The 12,050-nt window shown below is 46.5% G+C and overlaps 1 protein-coding gene across 1 annotated transcript in view; it reads right to left on the minus strand.

Moving 5' to 3' along the window:
- Window positions 1-4,955: 4,955 nt before the first annotated feature.
- The window catches only part of LOC144133291 (nuclear RNA export factor 1-like), a 52,363-nt gene continuing 45,268 nt past the window's right edge, over window positions 4,956-12,050 (minus strand). Inside the window, exons 21-24 of the mRNA XM_077666269.1 lie at window positions 11,449-11,506; window positions 10,400-10,533; window positions 7,228-7,288; window positions 4,956-5,198 (exon numbers count right to left, since the gene is read on the minus strand). Of these exons, the coding sequence (XP_077522395.1) occupies window positions 5,160-5,198; window positions 7,228-7,288; window positions 10,400-10,533; window positions 11,449-11,506 (292 nt within the window). The 3' untranslated portion in view covers window positions 4,956-5,159. The remainder of the gene's footprint in view (window positions 5,199-7,227; window positions 7,289-10,399; window positions 10,534-11,448; window positions 11,507-12,050) is intronic.

Genomic DNA, 12,050 nt, shown 5'->3' on the forward strand with positions numbered 1-12,050 from the left:
CCATGTTGCGCATAAAAAGACAACCACAGGAAAGGCCAAAGGAACAGAAAGAGCGCAAACTATCAACTGGGTTTATTTGTGCGAAAGTGCCTTATATATGCAAAATCACATCAAAAGAGCGAGGAGGTTGAGAGAGGGGGTATATCCAAGCAACTCCTGATCAACAACAGGTGCGCAGAAAATACTTTTCCTTATTGTAAAGTTTGACGGAAGTGTCGCTAATACATTTATCACCTTTATCTTTTATGTGATAGGCCTCCAAAAGCTCACGCGCTGTTTTGTTATTACTTTTGCCTAGTATTTTAATCTGCTTAAGCAAAGGCTCGCATCCACTGCAATCAAAGCAATGAGCAGGCAAGTTAGCTCCTTCCTTATTCCGAATGGATCGGGCATGTTCCCCTGCGCGTTCATTCACGCAACGGCCTGTTTGGCCTACGTAGGCACTTCCACACTTGAGTGGGATTTCATACACCACACCAGTGGCACATTTAACGAACGTCTCAGCATGTTTGATGCCGCATCCACTGCCTCTAGTTCCTTGGGTGCCGGTTCTCGGGCACAAGGCTGCGAGTTTCCGTGGGGCAGAAAAAACGACAGAGACGCCATGCCTCTTGGCCACTTTTTTTACATTGTGCGCCACTTTGTGTATGTATGGCATCACCACGATATTCTTTTTTGGCGGCGGCTCATCCACACTACCTCGATTTCTTCTTTTTATCTTCCTAAGAAGATTCTCGGCCACGGCTGATATGACATCGCAGGGGAAGCCGGGGTTCGTCGTATTACGTGATAAAGTTTTCAACGAGAAGGCGCTCCAAGCCATCGCAATGAACTTCGTCCGGGTGAAATCCAGTGCCACAAGGATCAAGACCAGAGCTGCTACTTTGTGCAGAGACCTTGAATTGTCCAGGCTGGCGAACTCAATAACTGCATGTAAGACAAAAGCGCTGTTTGTGTTCTTTACTGCAAAAACGCACAAGGACTCAATGCCGTTTAGAACAATCGTCAGTGAGAAGGGATCATGGCAGTTTCTAATTAGCCAGTATTTACTGAAGCACCTTAATACTTTACAAATTGAAGACCCCTTTTTTACAAAGAACTCGACTGATGTTGTTAACTTCTTCAACTCCAATGACCATAGCGGCTACGCCTTTTCAGTAGACGTTGAGGATTTATTTTATTTAAGGTTTGTTTGTTGCTGCCCGAGATTGTATTGAAAGAAGCGGTTTAATAGGCTTCCAAAACTCTGCTGGTGTTTCAGCAGATAGCTTCATGTCTTTGCTCGAATTTTATCTGCAAGCCACCTTCATTTCTTTTAAAGACAACTTTTACATTCAAAAACAAGGAATTTGTATCGGTTCTTGCGTCGCCCCTGTTCTTTGTAACACATTTTTAGCCGCCATTGACCGCTTTCTAATGGACGAGCTTACTAATCTGGGGGTATTTAAGTGTTTTAGATACGTGGACGAGTTTTTGATTGTCCATACAAATAACCTTGACCCACACTGATTCAGTGAGTAGAATTTTAAATGTCTTTAGACAGTATGGGCGAGGTCTGACCTTCACGCATGAACTTCCTTCTAGTGGGTCGTTGCAGTTTTTAGATATCAACCTGAACTTCGGCTCACAACACGTCTGCTGGCACTATGCCCCACGAGCAAAGAAAGAGCTACTGCCGTTTGATTCTGCGCATTCTAAGGTAGTCAAAAGAGCAATTGCAAGCTCGTGCCTGGAATCTGCCATCACCAAGTCATGCCCGCATGCAATGCATATTAGTTTCAATAATCAAATTCAAACGTTGCTTTCAGCCGGCTTCCCCTGCGATGTCATATCAGCCATGGCCGAGAATCTTCTTAGGAAGATAAAAAGAAGAAATCGAGGTAGTGTGGATGAGCCGCCGCCAAAAAAGAAGATCGTGGTGATGCCATACATACACAAAGTGGCGCACAATGTAAAAAAAGTGGCCAAGAGGCATGGCGTCTCTGTCGTTTTTTCTGCCCCACGGAAACTCGCAGCCTTGTGCCCGAGAACCGGCACCCAAGGAACTAGAGGCAGTGGATGCGGCATCAAACATGCTGAGACGTTCGTTAAATGTGCCACTGGTGTGGTGTATGAAATCCCACTCAAGTGTGGAAGTGCCTACGTAGGCCAAACAGGCCGTTGCGTGAATGAACGCGCAGGGGAACATGCCCGATCCATTCGGAATGAGCTAACTTGCCTGCTCTTGCTTTGATTGCAGTGGATGCGAGCCTTTGCTTAAGCAGATTAAAATACTAGGCAAAAGTAATAACAAAACAGCGCGTGAGCTTTTGGAGGCCTATCACATAAAAGATAAAGGTGATAAATGTATTAGCGACACTTCCGTCAAACTTTACAATAAGGAAAAGTATTTTCTGCGCACCTGTTGTTGATCAGGAGTTGCTTGGATATACCCCCTCTCTCAACCTCCTTGCTCTTTTGATGTGATTTTGCATATATAAGGCACTTTCGCACAAATAAACCCAGTTGATAGTTTGCGCTCTTTCTGTTCCTTTGGCCTTTCCTGTGGTTGTCTTTTTATGCGCAACATGGTTTCTTCAAAAGCAATGTACCAACTTGCCCAACAAGAAGTTCTTCTAAAGTTGTTCATGCCGGACAGGATACAGGGGTTGTCGTTGGAGCGGAGGAGTCCTTACTGCAGCGGCGTAGGTTATGGCCTGGGGTTCTGTGGCCGTCGGGGTGCCAAGTGCCTGTTGCACTTCTTCTCGGACCACATCCATCAGAGTCGCTGCTTGTGGCAGTGGAGAGGATGGCAGTAATCGGTGTAGCTCCTCTCGGGCGATTTCGCGGATAACTCCCCGCAAGATGTCGCTAGTGGTGGCCGTCGTGTCCGAACGGATTGCACAGGCAGAGGGTCGTCTCAATCGTGCAGGCCTCTTGCATGAATTCGACTGTTTTTGGCGGCTAGCGGACGAGGCTGCCAAAGAGTTGTTCTTTTACGCCGCGCATTAAAAACTGAACTTTATTTTCCTGGGTCATCTCGGGGTCGGCGCGGCGAAATAGGCGCTTCGCTTCATCTCCTCGACGTAACCACCGACGGGCTCATTCGGAAGCTGGATCCTGGACTCGAGGAGTCGTTCGGCTTTCTTTCCTCACGGCACTGGTGAATACCATCAATAGTTCTCTTGAATAGCTCCCATGTTGTAAGGAAATACTCGTGGTTTTCGTACCACGTGCGTGCGGAGCCATTCAATGAGAAAAATACGTGTAATTTTTACCGCATCATCCCACTTGTTGAATAACGCCACGCGCTCAAATTGGCCCAACCATTCTTCGGCGTCTTCGCCTAGAGATCCATTGAAAGTTGGCGGCACCCGCGGCTGCTGCAGTATGATCGGTGTCGACATCTTCGGCGAGGTTGCGGTGCTCGTAGCAGCGTCTTTTCGCTGTCTGGTGCGGTCCGGCAGGGTCCCGGACTCGGGCTCCTCTCCCTGGAGACGTCGGCTGGCGTCACGACTTGAAGAGGGCGTCCGGAACATGGAAGGCCACCCAGCACCTCCACCAGATGTCACGTAGTGGTGACGGCAGTCGAAGGAGCGATGTACACGGACAAAACGGTCTTCTAAAACTGTCTATTGGGCTGACTTGCGCCCACAATGGACTGAATCACTCGGCGGTCGTTGAACAGAATGCCCGCCGCTGTCGGCCGTGCTCAACTTAAAGCTGATAGCGAACTTTGGAGATAAAGCATGCAAAGTTACTAGAACATTCCGGAACAACGTAGAATCAGCTCTGCCTGGCTGCGATCAATCGAGATAAATCTAGTCGCGTCTTGCGTCGCAAACAAAGCGATACAGTGGTGTGGCGGCAGATTTGAAGAACGAACACTGAAAATATTCGCGGCAGCATGGAGAATAGAGAACATTTTTCATGGCTTTATTTACACATATATATCCTTCCCGTTACTTTGTCAAAAAGAGATATTTCTGAAAATACCCTAGATTTCTATGTTGCACCATTCCGTACAATACAGATTACGTGTGTGGATGCACCAGAGGTGCTAATTAAGTTTATCTCAAACAGCGCAACTGATATTTTCAGTACACCATTTCGTGCATCATTCACGCAATACATATACAATCATTCCTACATAATTTTCACGTAATAGAGAAGGATCAGTCTGTGCATGCATGATGTACCTTATAATCATACACAATTGCAAAAAATGTAGTATTTACGGAAACATGTGAAAGCAAATCACTATCACACAAAAGCTCTCTCTCCATGCTGATATATGTGGCACCAATAAAATTCAGTTAACATGCATTTGCATAATCGGTTCCCATGATGTGCAGACTCTTACGAACCAAACCCGATGACCACTTCGTCAAGAACAGTGATCAAATCATTGTTTATAATCCACGGCGTAAAAATGACCGATGGCTCATGAGAAAGCGAGCGCAGGTTGCGGTTCTCGTCGTATCCGTGTGGGTCTTGCTGCACTCTTAGCAGTTTCGAAGGTCACGAGCTCAAAACGAAACACCACCGTAGTTGTCGCAGTACCGACATCAAACGCAATGCCAGCCAAAGTGTCTGTGACTGGTGCCGCAAAGCATGCGACAGCATTTGAGATAACGCGCGACTGACTGAGTTCGTGAAACACACGGAACGGATATGTGGCAGTTGCAATGGCAGCGCGGTTCAAATTCAAAAGGGATAGAGAGAGAGCGAGACAGCTGTTTTTAGATACGGAACTAGAACTTTTGTGAATAACAAATGTCTGGCCATCAGTGCGGCCAAAAATGGCAGCTCTGAACCAAACACTGGATATTCCTATCTGAAAATATCGGCACTTCCCTGCTAAAATGTGCACCAAATGTGCTTCAGCCAGTAGACAGAACACACGATGTCAACTAGTTGGTGCGGTTAAGGAAGAGGTACTAATGCACAGTCGCCACAGAGACCACATGAAGACATCATTGAGCAAGATGTGTTTATTCAGGCACATTAGCAGCCTGTGCATCAACTACTTTGTTTTTTTCACATACATACGCAATTGGCATTCACAAAACTCATGCAAAGTTTATTTACAGGATTGAATGTACTTATTTACATGATAATGACCGCTCCTTTTTCCTTTATCAGGAACTGATGAGAGATTAGTGGCTGGGACATGGTGCTTAAGCCTGGAATGCCTCTGGTGGTATGCCACCCCGAACCTGGAAAGTGAAGTAAAAAATCAAGGTGAACGAACACACACAAGGTGCACGAACACAGAGGATGCATCCCTAATAGGTCTTTTAACAATATTAGGGCAGACAAACTGACACCACAGCAATGGCTAACAAGCCCTCAAGTGAGCCAGTTCAGTAATGTTTACTCCATGCCCATTAATTTAAACAATGCTCAAATCTCATAGGATTAATATACAAAGCTAACATGACTAGACCTTGCATAGTAAAGTCCCCATGAGGCAAGTTTTGTTAATTCAGTTCTATCCTGAAAAACTAAACATCTAGGGAGCCATTGTTCCACCTCTTGTTATCCACCACTTTGTGATCAAAAATGTGTGGTGGTTCAAAAACGGCCGCCACCGTCTGGAAGACATTGAATTAACGAGCGTTAGCTGTTTGGTTTACTAGACAAAGAAACCGAAGAACGCGCCCGTTGTCCAGTTAAACCCCCCTCAAGATACGTCCCAAACGGAATTTGCTTAGTCTGGGGGGTCAAGGTGGCCTAGAATTCGGCTTGTGGCGCGATACGGTAACACTTCAATTAGTAATTGTATACATGTATACAATGTTTGCCTATTAATTGTGATTTTATTTTTATACCACAACCTGTAGGGTTTTATTTGCCTACCAAATTCGGTACACAACTGTCCCCAGGTGGGTGCCCCTTTGTTGTCCGAGTATAGCAAGATATTTTTTTTTTTGGGAGGGGGGGGGGGGGGGGCAGAACCATTTTTAATGGCCACCATTTAGGATTCGCGGAACTGAAACTATGCCGCCATTTCGTACCCCGATGTCATTCTCACATAGTTCCACCCCTATCCACCACATTGCACGGAGACGTCATCATTGGCATGCGGCAGGTGGATGTTTCTACAATGCTATTGTAGATGGCACTACAAGTCTCGATGCAAGATATGCTGTTCTCTAGTTGCTGCCACAGATGGCGCTGTGATCTCAGGGTGGCAGCAGACCACACGAAATCTCGAAACGTGATGAGTAAGAGCTAACGCTCTTAAAATTTTTTGTGGACGCCTCTTTTTTTCAGCCATCGGGCAATGACACCTAAAAATATTAGTTGAACCCAAGATGTCGAACAGCCATCCATTGCTTGGTACCACTGAACACCTTCAGTCAACTAACCAACCAGTTGTGAGCTTTGACCTTTTCTGCAATGTCCTTCTCACACAGGAGGACATAGCCCCAATGTTTACTAAAAACTGCCCAAAAACCTTACATTTCTGAAATCAACACACAGTGTGCGTGCCCAATTACATAACACTCGCAAGGCCACACAAAATCCATGACTATTTTGCCTGTTGGGCTAACAGCTGTGTAACCAACGCACTCCAGCTCAATGATCCATGGCAAGGTGTTTTGTTGCAAAAGCAACACTACCCCAGCCAGCCAGCTTGGCTCGTTGCATGGTCGCACTTTAGCCGTATGCTGTGGCTGACGAACGACCTTGAGCCGCCGTTACCTAGAAATCCCTCATCCGCGCTGCAACAGATGGCGCCGCCGTCGACGCCATTCGCTTCACCAGACGCGATTTGCTGGGGTAGAGGGAGAGGAGGTGTTGCCTCGCGGGGGGTATATATGTGTGCTTCGCTTCAGTGTATTGTAGTCATTAGGGAGAGCGCGAAAGAGACGCAGCAAGGAAGAGACAACGCGCTCAAGAGACGCCAGAAGAACGCGCTGCACGACTCGAGAAGCGTTGTAACGAAGATGCGGCTAGAAGTCGCGCCACGTCCCGGAGTGACTCTTCAACTGCGGATGAAACCGCTCAGAGTTCTCGAGAGTGTCGAAATGAGACGCTGCGTAGACGACGTGCCGAGAAAACGAAGCCAACTAAGGTTAACCAGAGCTAAACCACAGCCAATTTTTTGCAGTCTGTGTCAACCTGCATATTCTAACAGTTGACGACAGACCCCGGAAATACAATTCATCACTTAGATGCTGATCTGACTTCCAAGTTAAAAAAAAAAAGGGACGTGAAAAGAAGCTCTCGAACACTTACGTTGATTTCGGAGAAGACTGTGAATGCCTTCTGGATGTTCCAGTCACTCTGCTCTAGACATCTAAAAGAAATAAAATACATCCACACTGAGGCCAGGCAAAAGACAACTTCACACAGGTGCCCAGATCCTCCAAACTCGTGAAAGCTATACCAGTAGAGAAAGCAGAATATGGATTCATTTCTGAAATGGCATTAAGAGGGACATCACAAATAAGCATGCATGAATAATGTTTAGTTACAAAGCAAAAAATACCCACAAATGCAATGACACTCGTGTACATAGACCTGAGCTAGTCTGTCAAAAAGTTTGCAGTCCACAATGACAGTGGCCAAAGCAGGAGTGCTGATGACAGGCAGCGCGACAACGACTGTTAGTAGCAAGGTCTATACCTCTCGCTTTCACGAGTCATTACTATCAGCAGAAGGCAAGAGAGACATTCCACTTCACTCGGTGCACGTTGACACCAACCAGCATCGTTGAGAACACCCCACCGCTCAGTGGCGCACCCATTTAGGCCATGGCCACTGCATGCTCCAAACTTTAGACTCACCGTACCTCATGCATCCCGTTTCTCAATAGTACCAAGCCAAAACAGGCTAACCTCCTCTCAATGCCATTTGCTCTCCTAAAGGAATTCACAACTGCTAATCAGATAGCCAACATAAGCTACCAATAGAAAACAAGACTAGGGACACAAAATAAACCGAAGTTCCACTTTATTCATTGATGCCTTCAACCCAGCTTGTAGAATGCTACACCCCCATGCCTGTTGGCCACTTATTCAAGAGCATAGCTTGGCCTGCCCCATGGGCTGGGGTCGTAAATTCAACTGCGTAAGACTAGTGCCAGCCAGTCATGGAAATGTTCAAATGTGAATGCTACTACACTTGTTTTACACATATTTATTCACACAGGCACTTGCTTTTCTTTTTTTGCAAGAAATCCGCAAAAATTGGGGGTGCAGTCATTAGGCAAGTAGCAAAGCTTGATCTTTTCTTCCTTTCTGGTGTGCATGCAAGTTCAACCTGCACTGAGACGGAGCTGCCCAGCTGCTAAGCATAACACAAAGTGACAGTAGTTGTAGACTGAGCCCAAGCCGAACAACACATTGATGGCTTGGCCATGCCAAGCATGTCAAATAGTCTTTGATAAGTGCAAGCAGCCATATTTTCAGCCAGTCATCCAATGGCCAGGACTGTTTTGATGTGCTTATGAACCTCCTCCTCAACATGCAGAGCCAGGGACGCGCATGCATCTGGCCTATGCTGAAACAGCACAACTTCCGTGCAAACGTTAGCAGAGTGATAACAGTGCGGTGTTTATTAAAGGGACTATGCAAAGAATTCAAGTCGCTTGTAAATGTTTTCTGTTTAGAAATGATGCTAATGAGCATTCAGACCAAGTATCATCATCATCAGCCTTACTACACCCACTGCAGGGCAAAGGCCTCTCCCATGTCTCTCCAATTAACCCTATCCTTTGCCAGCTGCATCCACCCTTTGCCTGCAAACTTCTTAATCTCATCCGCCCACCTAACCTTCTGCCGCCCCCTGCTACGCTTACTTTCTCTTGGAACCCACTCCGTTACCCTTAAAGACCAGCGGTTATCCTGCCTTCGCATTACATGCCCTGCCCAAGCCCATTTCTTTCTCTTGATTTCGACTAGGATGTCATTAACCCGTGTTTGTTCCCTCACCCACTCTGCCCGCTTCCGATCTCTTAACGTTACACCTATCATTTTTCTTTCCATGGCTTGCTGCGTTGTCCTTAACTTAAGCTGAACTCTTTTCGTTAGCCTCCACGTTTCTGCCCCGTAGGTGAGTACCGGTAAGATCATGCTGTTGTACCAAGTATAACCAAGTATAAGTCCAAGACCAAGACCAAGTATAAGTCTTCGGAACTGAGCCGGCGATTTATTATAAATAATAAAAAAAAACGTTTTTTCAAATTCGCGGGCCGATTGGTGTGCTCGTAGTGACCGATTTTAGAACTAAAATCGTGGAAGAAAGACGTCGCACTACTCATGACGTCGCCAGGCCACCACACGCTGTGATTCGCTGGAGCCTCGGCAGCCACGACGTCACGGGCACACTTCCGGTAGCCGTGAAAATCGTCTGCTTGTGCCGCCACGCAACCCTCTCGGGCAAGCACGGCCAGGGCGTTGCCTTCACGCATATAATTTCAATTTTCCTCTGCCACTCGCACGGCTCTTCGTGGGCACGCATAGGGCTCGATGCCCATCGCGGCTGTAAGAGCGAGCAGTCGCGCCTCGAGGTCCATGTTTATTACTGCTAACTACAACAGACGACAAGCAAAAAAAACCCGATGCGCGCCGCAATCCAGGAAGGCGAAGAGAGACCGGAGAGATGCCGCCACGCCGCCGACGCTGCTGCTGGGGTGCTAGGAGCGACAACCGGAAGTTGCAAAGCGAACGTCATCTGATGACGTATTCAAAGGCGGGGCCCAGTCCCAGACCTGTTATCTTTATTTTTGTCTGGTGCCCCGTGTGTACGAGTTGAGGGGGGAGAGGAGGAGCATAATTTTAATCGTCTACTTTCGTTGTTATTGATGCTAGCTTAAAAATTCTTGCGTTGGGGTGACGAGTGATGAAATGCCTATCTCTCGTCTGCTTTACGTAATCTCAATTATTTATTGCATAGTCCCTTTATGCGAAAGCATTGTATGGCTATGTTTGCGCTTTCGTGTCATCATGACCTTGTCCATACGATTACGTCCGAACGAATAGGTTTATGCGAAAAAGAGTGGTACCATAAGATAGAGCATAAAAATATCTCGTACGGGAAATCGGGGGTTTGAGGTGGGTTAATCAGTTAATTAGAGCCAAAAATGTCCAAAAAGTGGGTAGGGCCGGAGCAAAAGTGGCACCAAATTTGGAAACACCGGAAGTGGGCAGAGCCAAGCGTGGCGCAAAATTTGAAAAACCGGAAGTGTGGCAGGAGCCAAGCGTGGTGCGAAATTTGAAAACGAAGCATGGCGGCAAGTTTGAAAACTCAAAATGGGCAACTGATGGAAGAGAGGCGAAGAGGAGCGAGGAGGCGTCCATGCTTTCGCATTCCTCCAATGCGGGTTAACGTAGTGATCTCGAACGTTTTCTTTTATTCAGAGGGAAGTGGGCCGCACATGTTATGAGTCATAAACTACAGCACCCACCTTTCTGCAAACGCCCTGTTCATGCGCGTCTGGGCACATAGCTCTGTGATTAGCCTGTCCCGATCAGATGGCGTTGCTGCGGATGGCGTTGCTGTAGATGACGTCGACGGTGTGTTCTCTGGCGTGGGGTATGCCTGTAGATGAAGCCACCAGAGAAGACCAGTGTAAGCAACAACCGTCATACGACACACAGTGTGTAGAAGACTAGGGCATACAGTCATATCATGAAGAGAGTTAACATGCTCTGTTGTGTTAGTAGCCATGGCAATATTATCTTGTCGCTGCAATAAGGTCAAAAGCATTGAAAGGAGGGAAGCTGAGGGCATTTACTGAGTGGCAAAGGCCACATTGAGTGCTCTGCTGGGTTTCTTGGTGCATAAGCAGCCAAGGCTTTCTTAGAAAGCCTAAACACAAGGTCAAGAATGTCTGCTTCTGTGTTTAAAAATACTGCTCTTTCTGAGAATGTAGACACAAGAAGAATCATTAAGTCCATTTTCACCAAGGAGCAAGCTAGCGTGAAAAGGAATGAATCGCGTGTAATGCGTTTTTCTTACTTCACCGAGCGTTGTGCACGAAAATAAAGAATGGTTTAATGCAACTACGGTATTTATTTGTGTAATTTTAGCACTTTTCTTTAAATCAAGGCTTCAAAAAGGGAGTGCGCAAATTACAAAATAATTTTCTGAACACGTCCTAAAAAATGCTGCAAAGGTTGTAATGCACAATATAAACTGCATATTGTCGCCTATACATAGATCCCTCATCTCCTCATCACACGCCCCTCGCTGACAAAAAAAAAAAGCCAAATGTAAGATGCATATCCCGTCCCGCCAGCGCGTGTGCGGCTCAAAGCAATAAATGTGCAAAGATACAGCACCGCACGGTCTCTCAGACTTCCCCCCTTGACCTTTCCACACCTCTAGCCTGAACAACTCACTGCCCGTGGCACAGCAATAAAGGCCCGTCGCCTTCCCTCTCATGCCTAGCCTTGGCTGCAGAGCCACAGAAAGCTGTCCACGAGGAGAGTATGACCTTAGTCTCAATCTTACCCTGATCTGCTCTTCTGTTCCTCCCGTGATGAAGAGGGTTTCATTGATGATAGAAAACCTGAAATCAAGAATACAACCCATCAGAATTGATGAGAGGGGCAATGCTACTGCGCTATACCACGCAGACATGCTGCACTCACATGCACCAGCAGTTAAAAGCTAACCACACTGTGAACGTGGACTACAGCTGTGAGAGTGAACAGTTCCTCTTGACTGAAGACAGAAGTACTGTTCCTGCACTAATTTGTTACACAACTAGTGGCTGAGCAAAGAAAAAAAAAAGGACTTCCAGGTTTTTCACTCTCCTCAGGGCAAGAAAGATGGTTGTGGTGAGAGCTTCAGTCGGAAAAAAAACTTTCAAAATTATTTGGATCAGAGCAGCTGCAGTAGTTGGCTTCCTGGGCTGACACGATTACTAAACGAGAAACACCGACTGAAATTCGCAGGACACAAGAAGAACGAAGCCCTCTTTGATGCACTGACAATGTAATTGATATCGGTAAGAGAAAGTGACAACAGAGCTCATTCATGCATTTTCAAGCAAACTGATTAACTCTAAACACAAGTAGCAGCAGTGTGCTGCAATATGGTTCAAATTTAAG

Source organism: Amblyomma americanum, chromosome 5 (genome assembly GCF_052857255.1).
Source record: "Amblyomma americanum isolate KBUSLIRL-KWMA chromosome 5, ASM5285725v1, whole genome shotgun sequence".
In the NCBI taxonomy this organism is placed as follows: domain Eukaryota; kingdom Metazoa; phylum Arthropoda; class Arachnida; order Ixodida; family Ixodidae; genus Amblyomma; species Amblyomma americanum.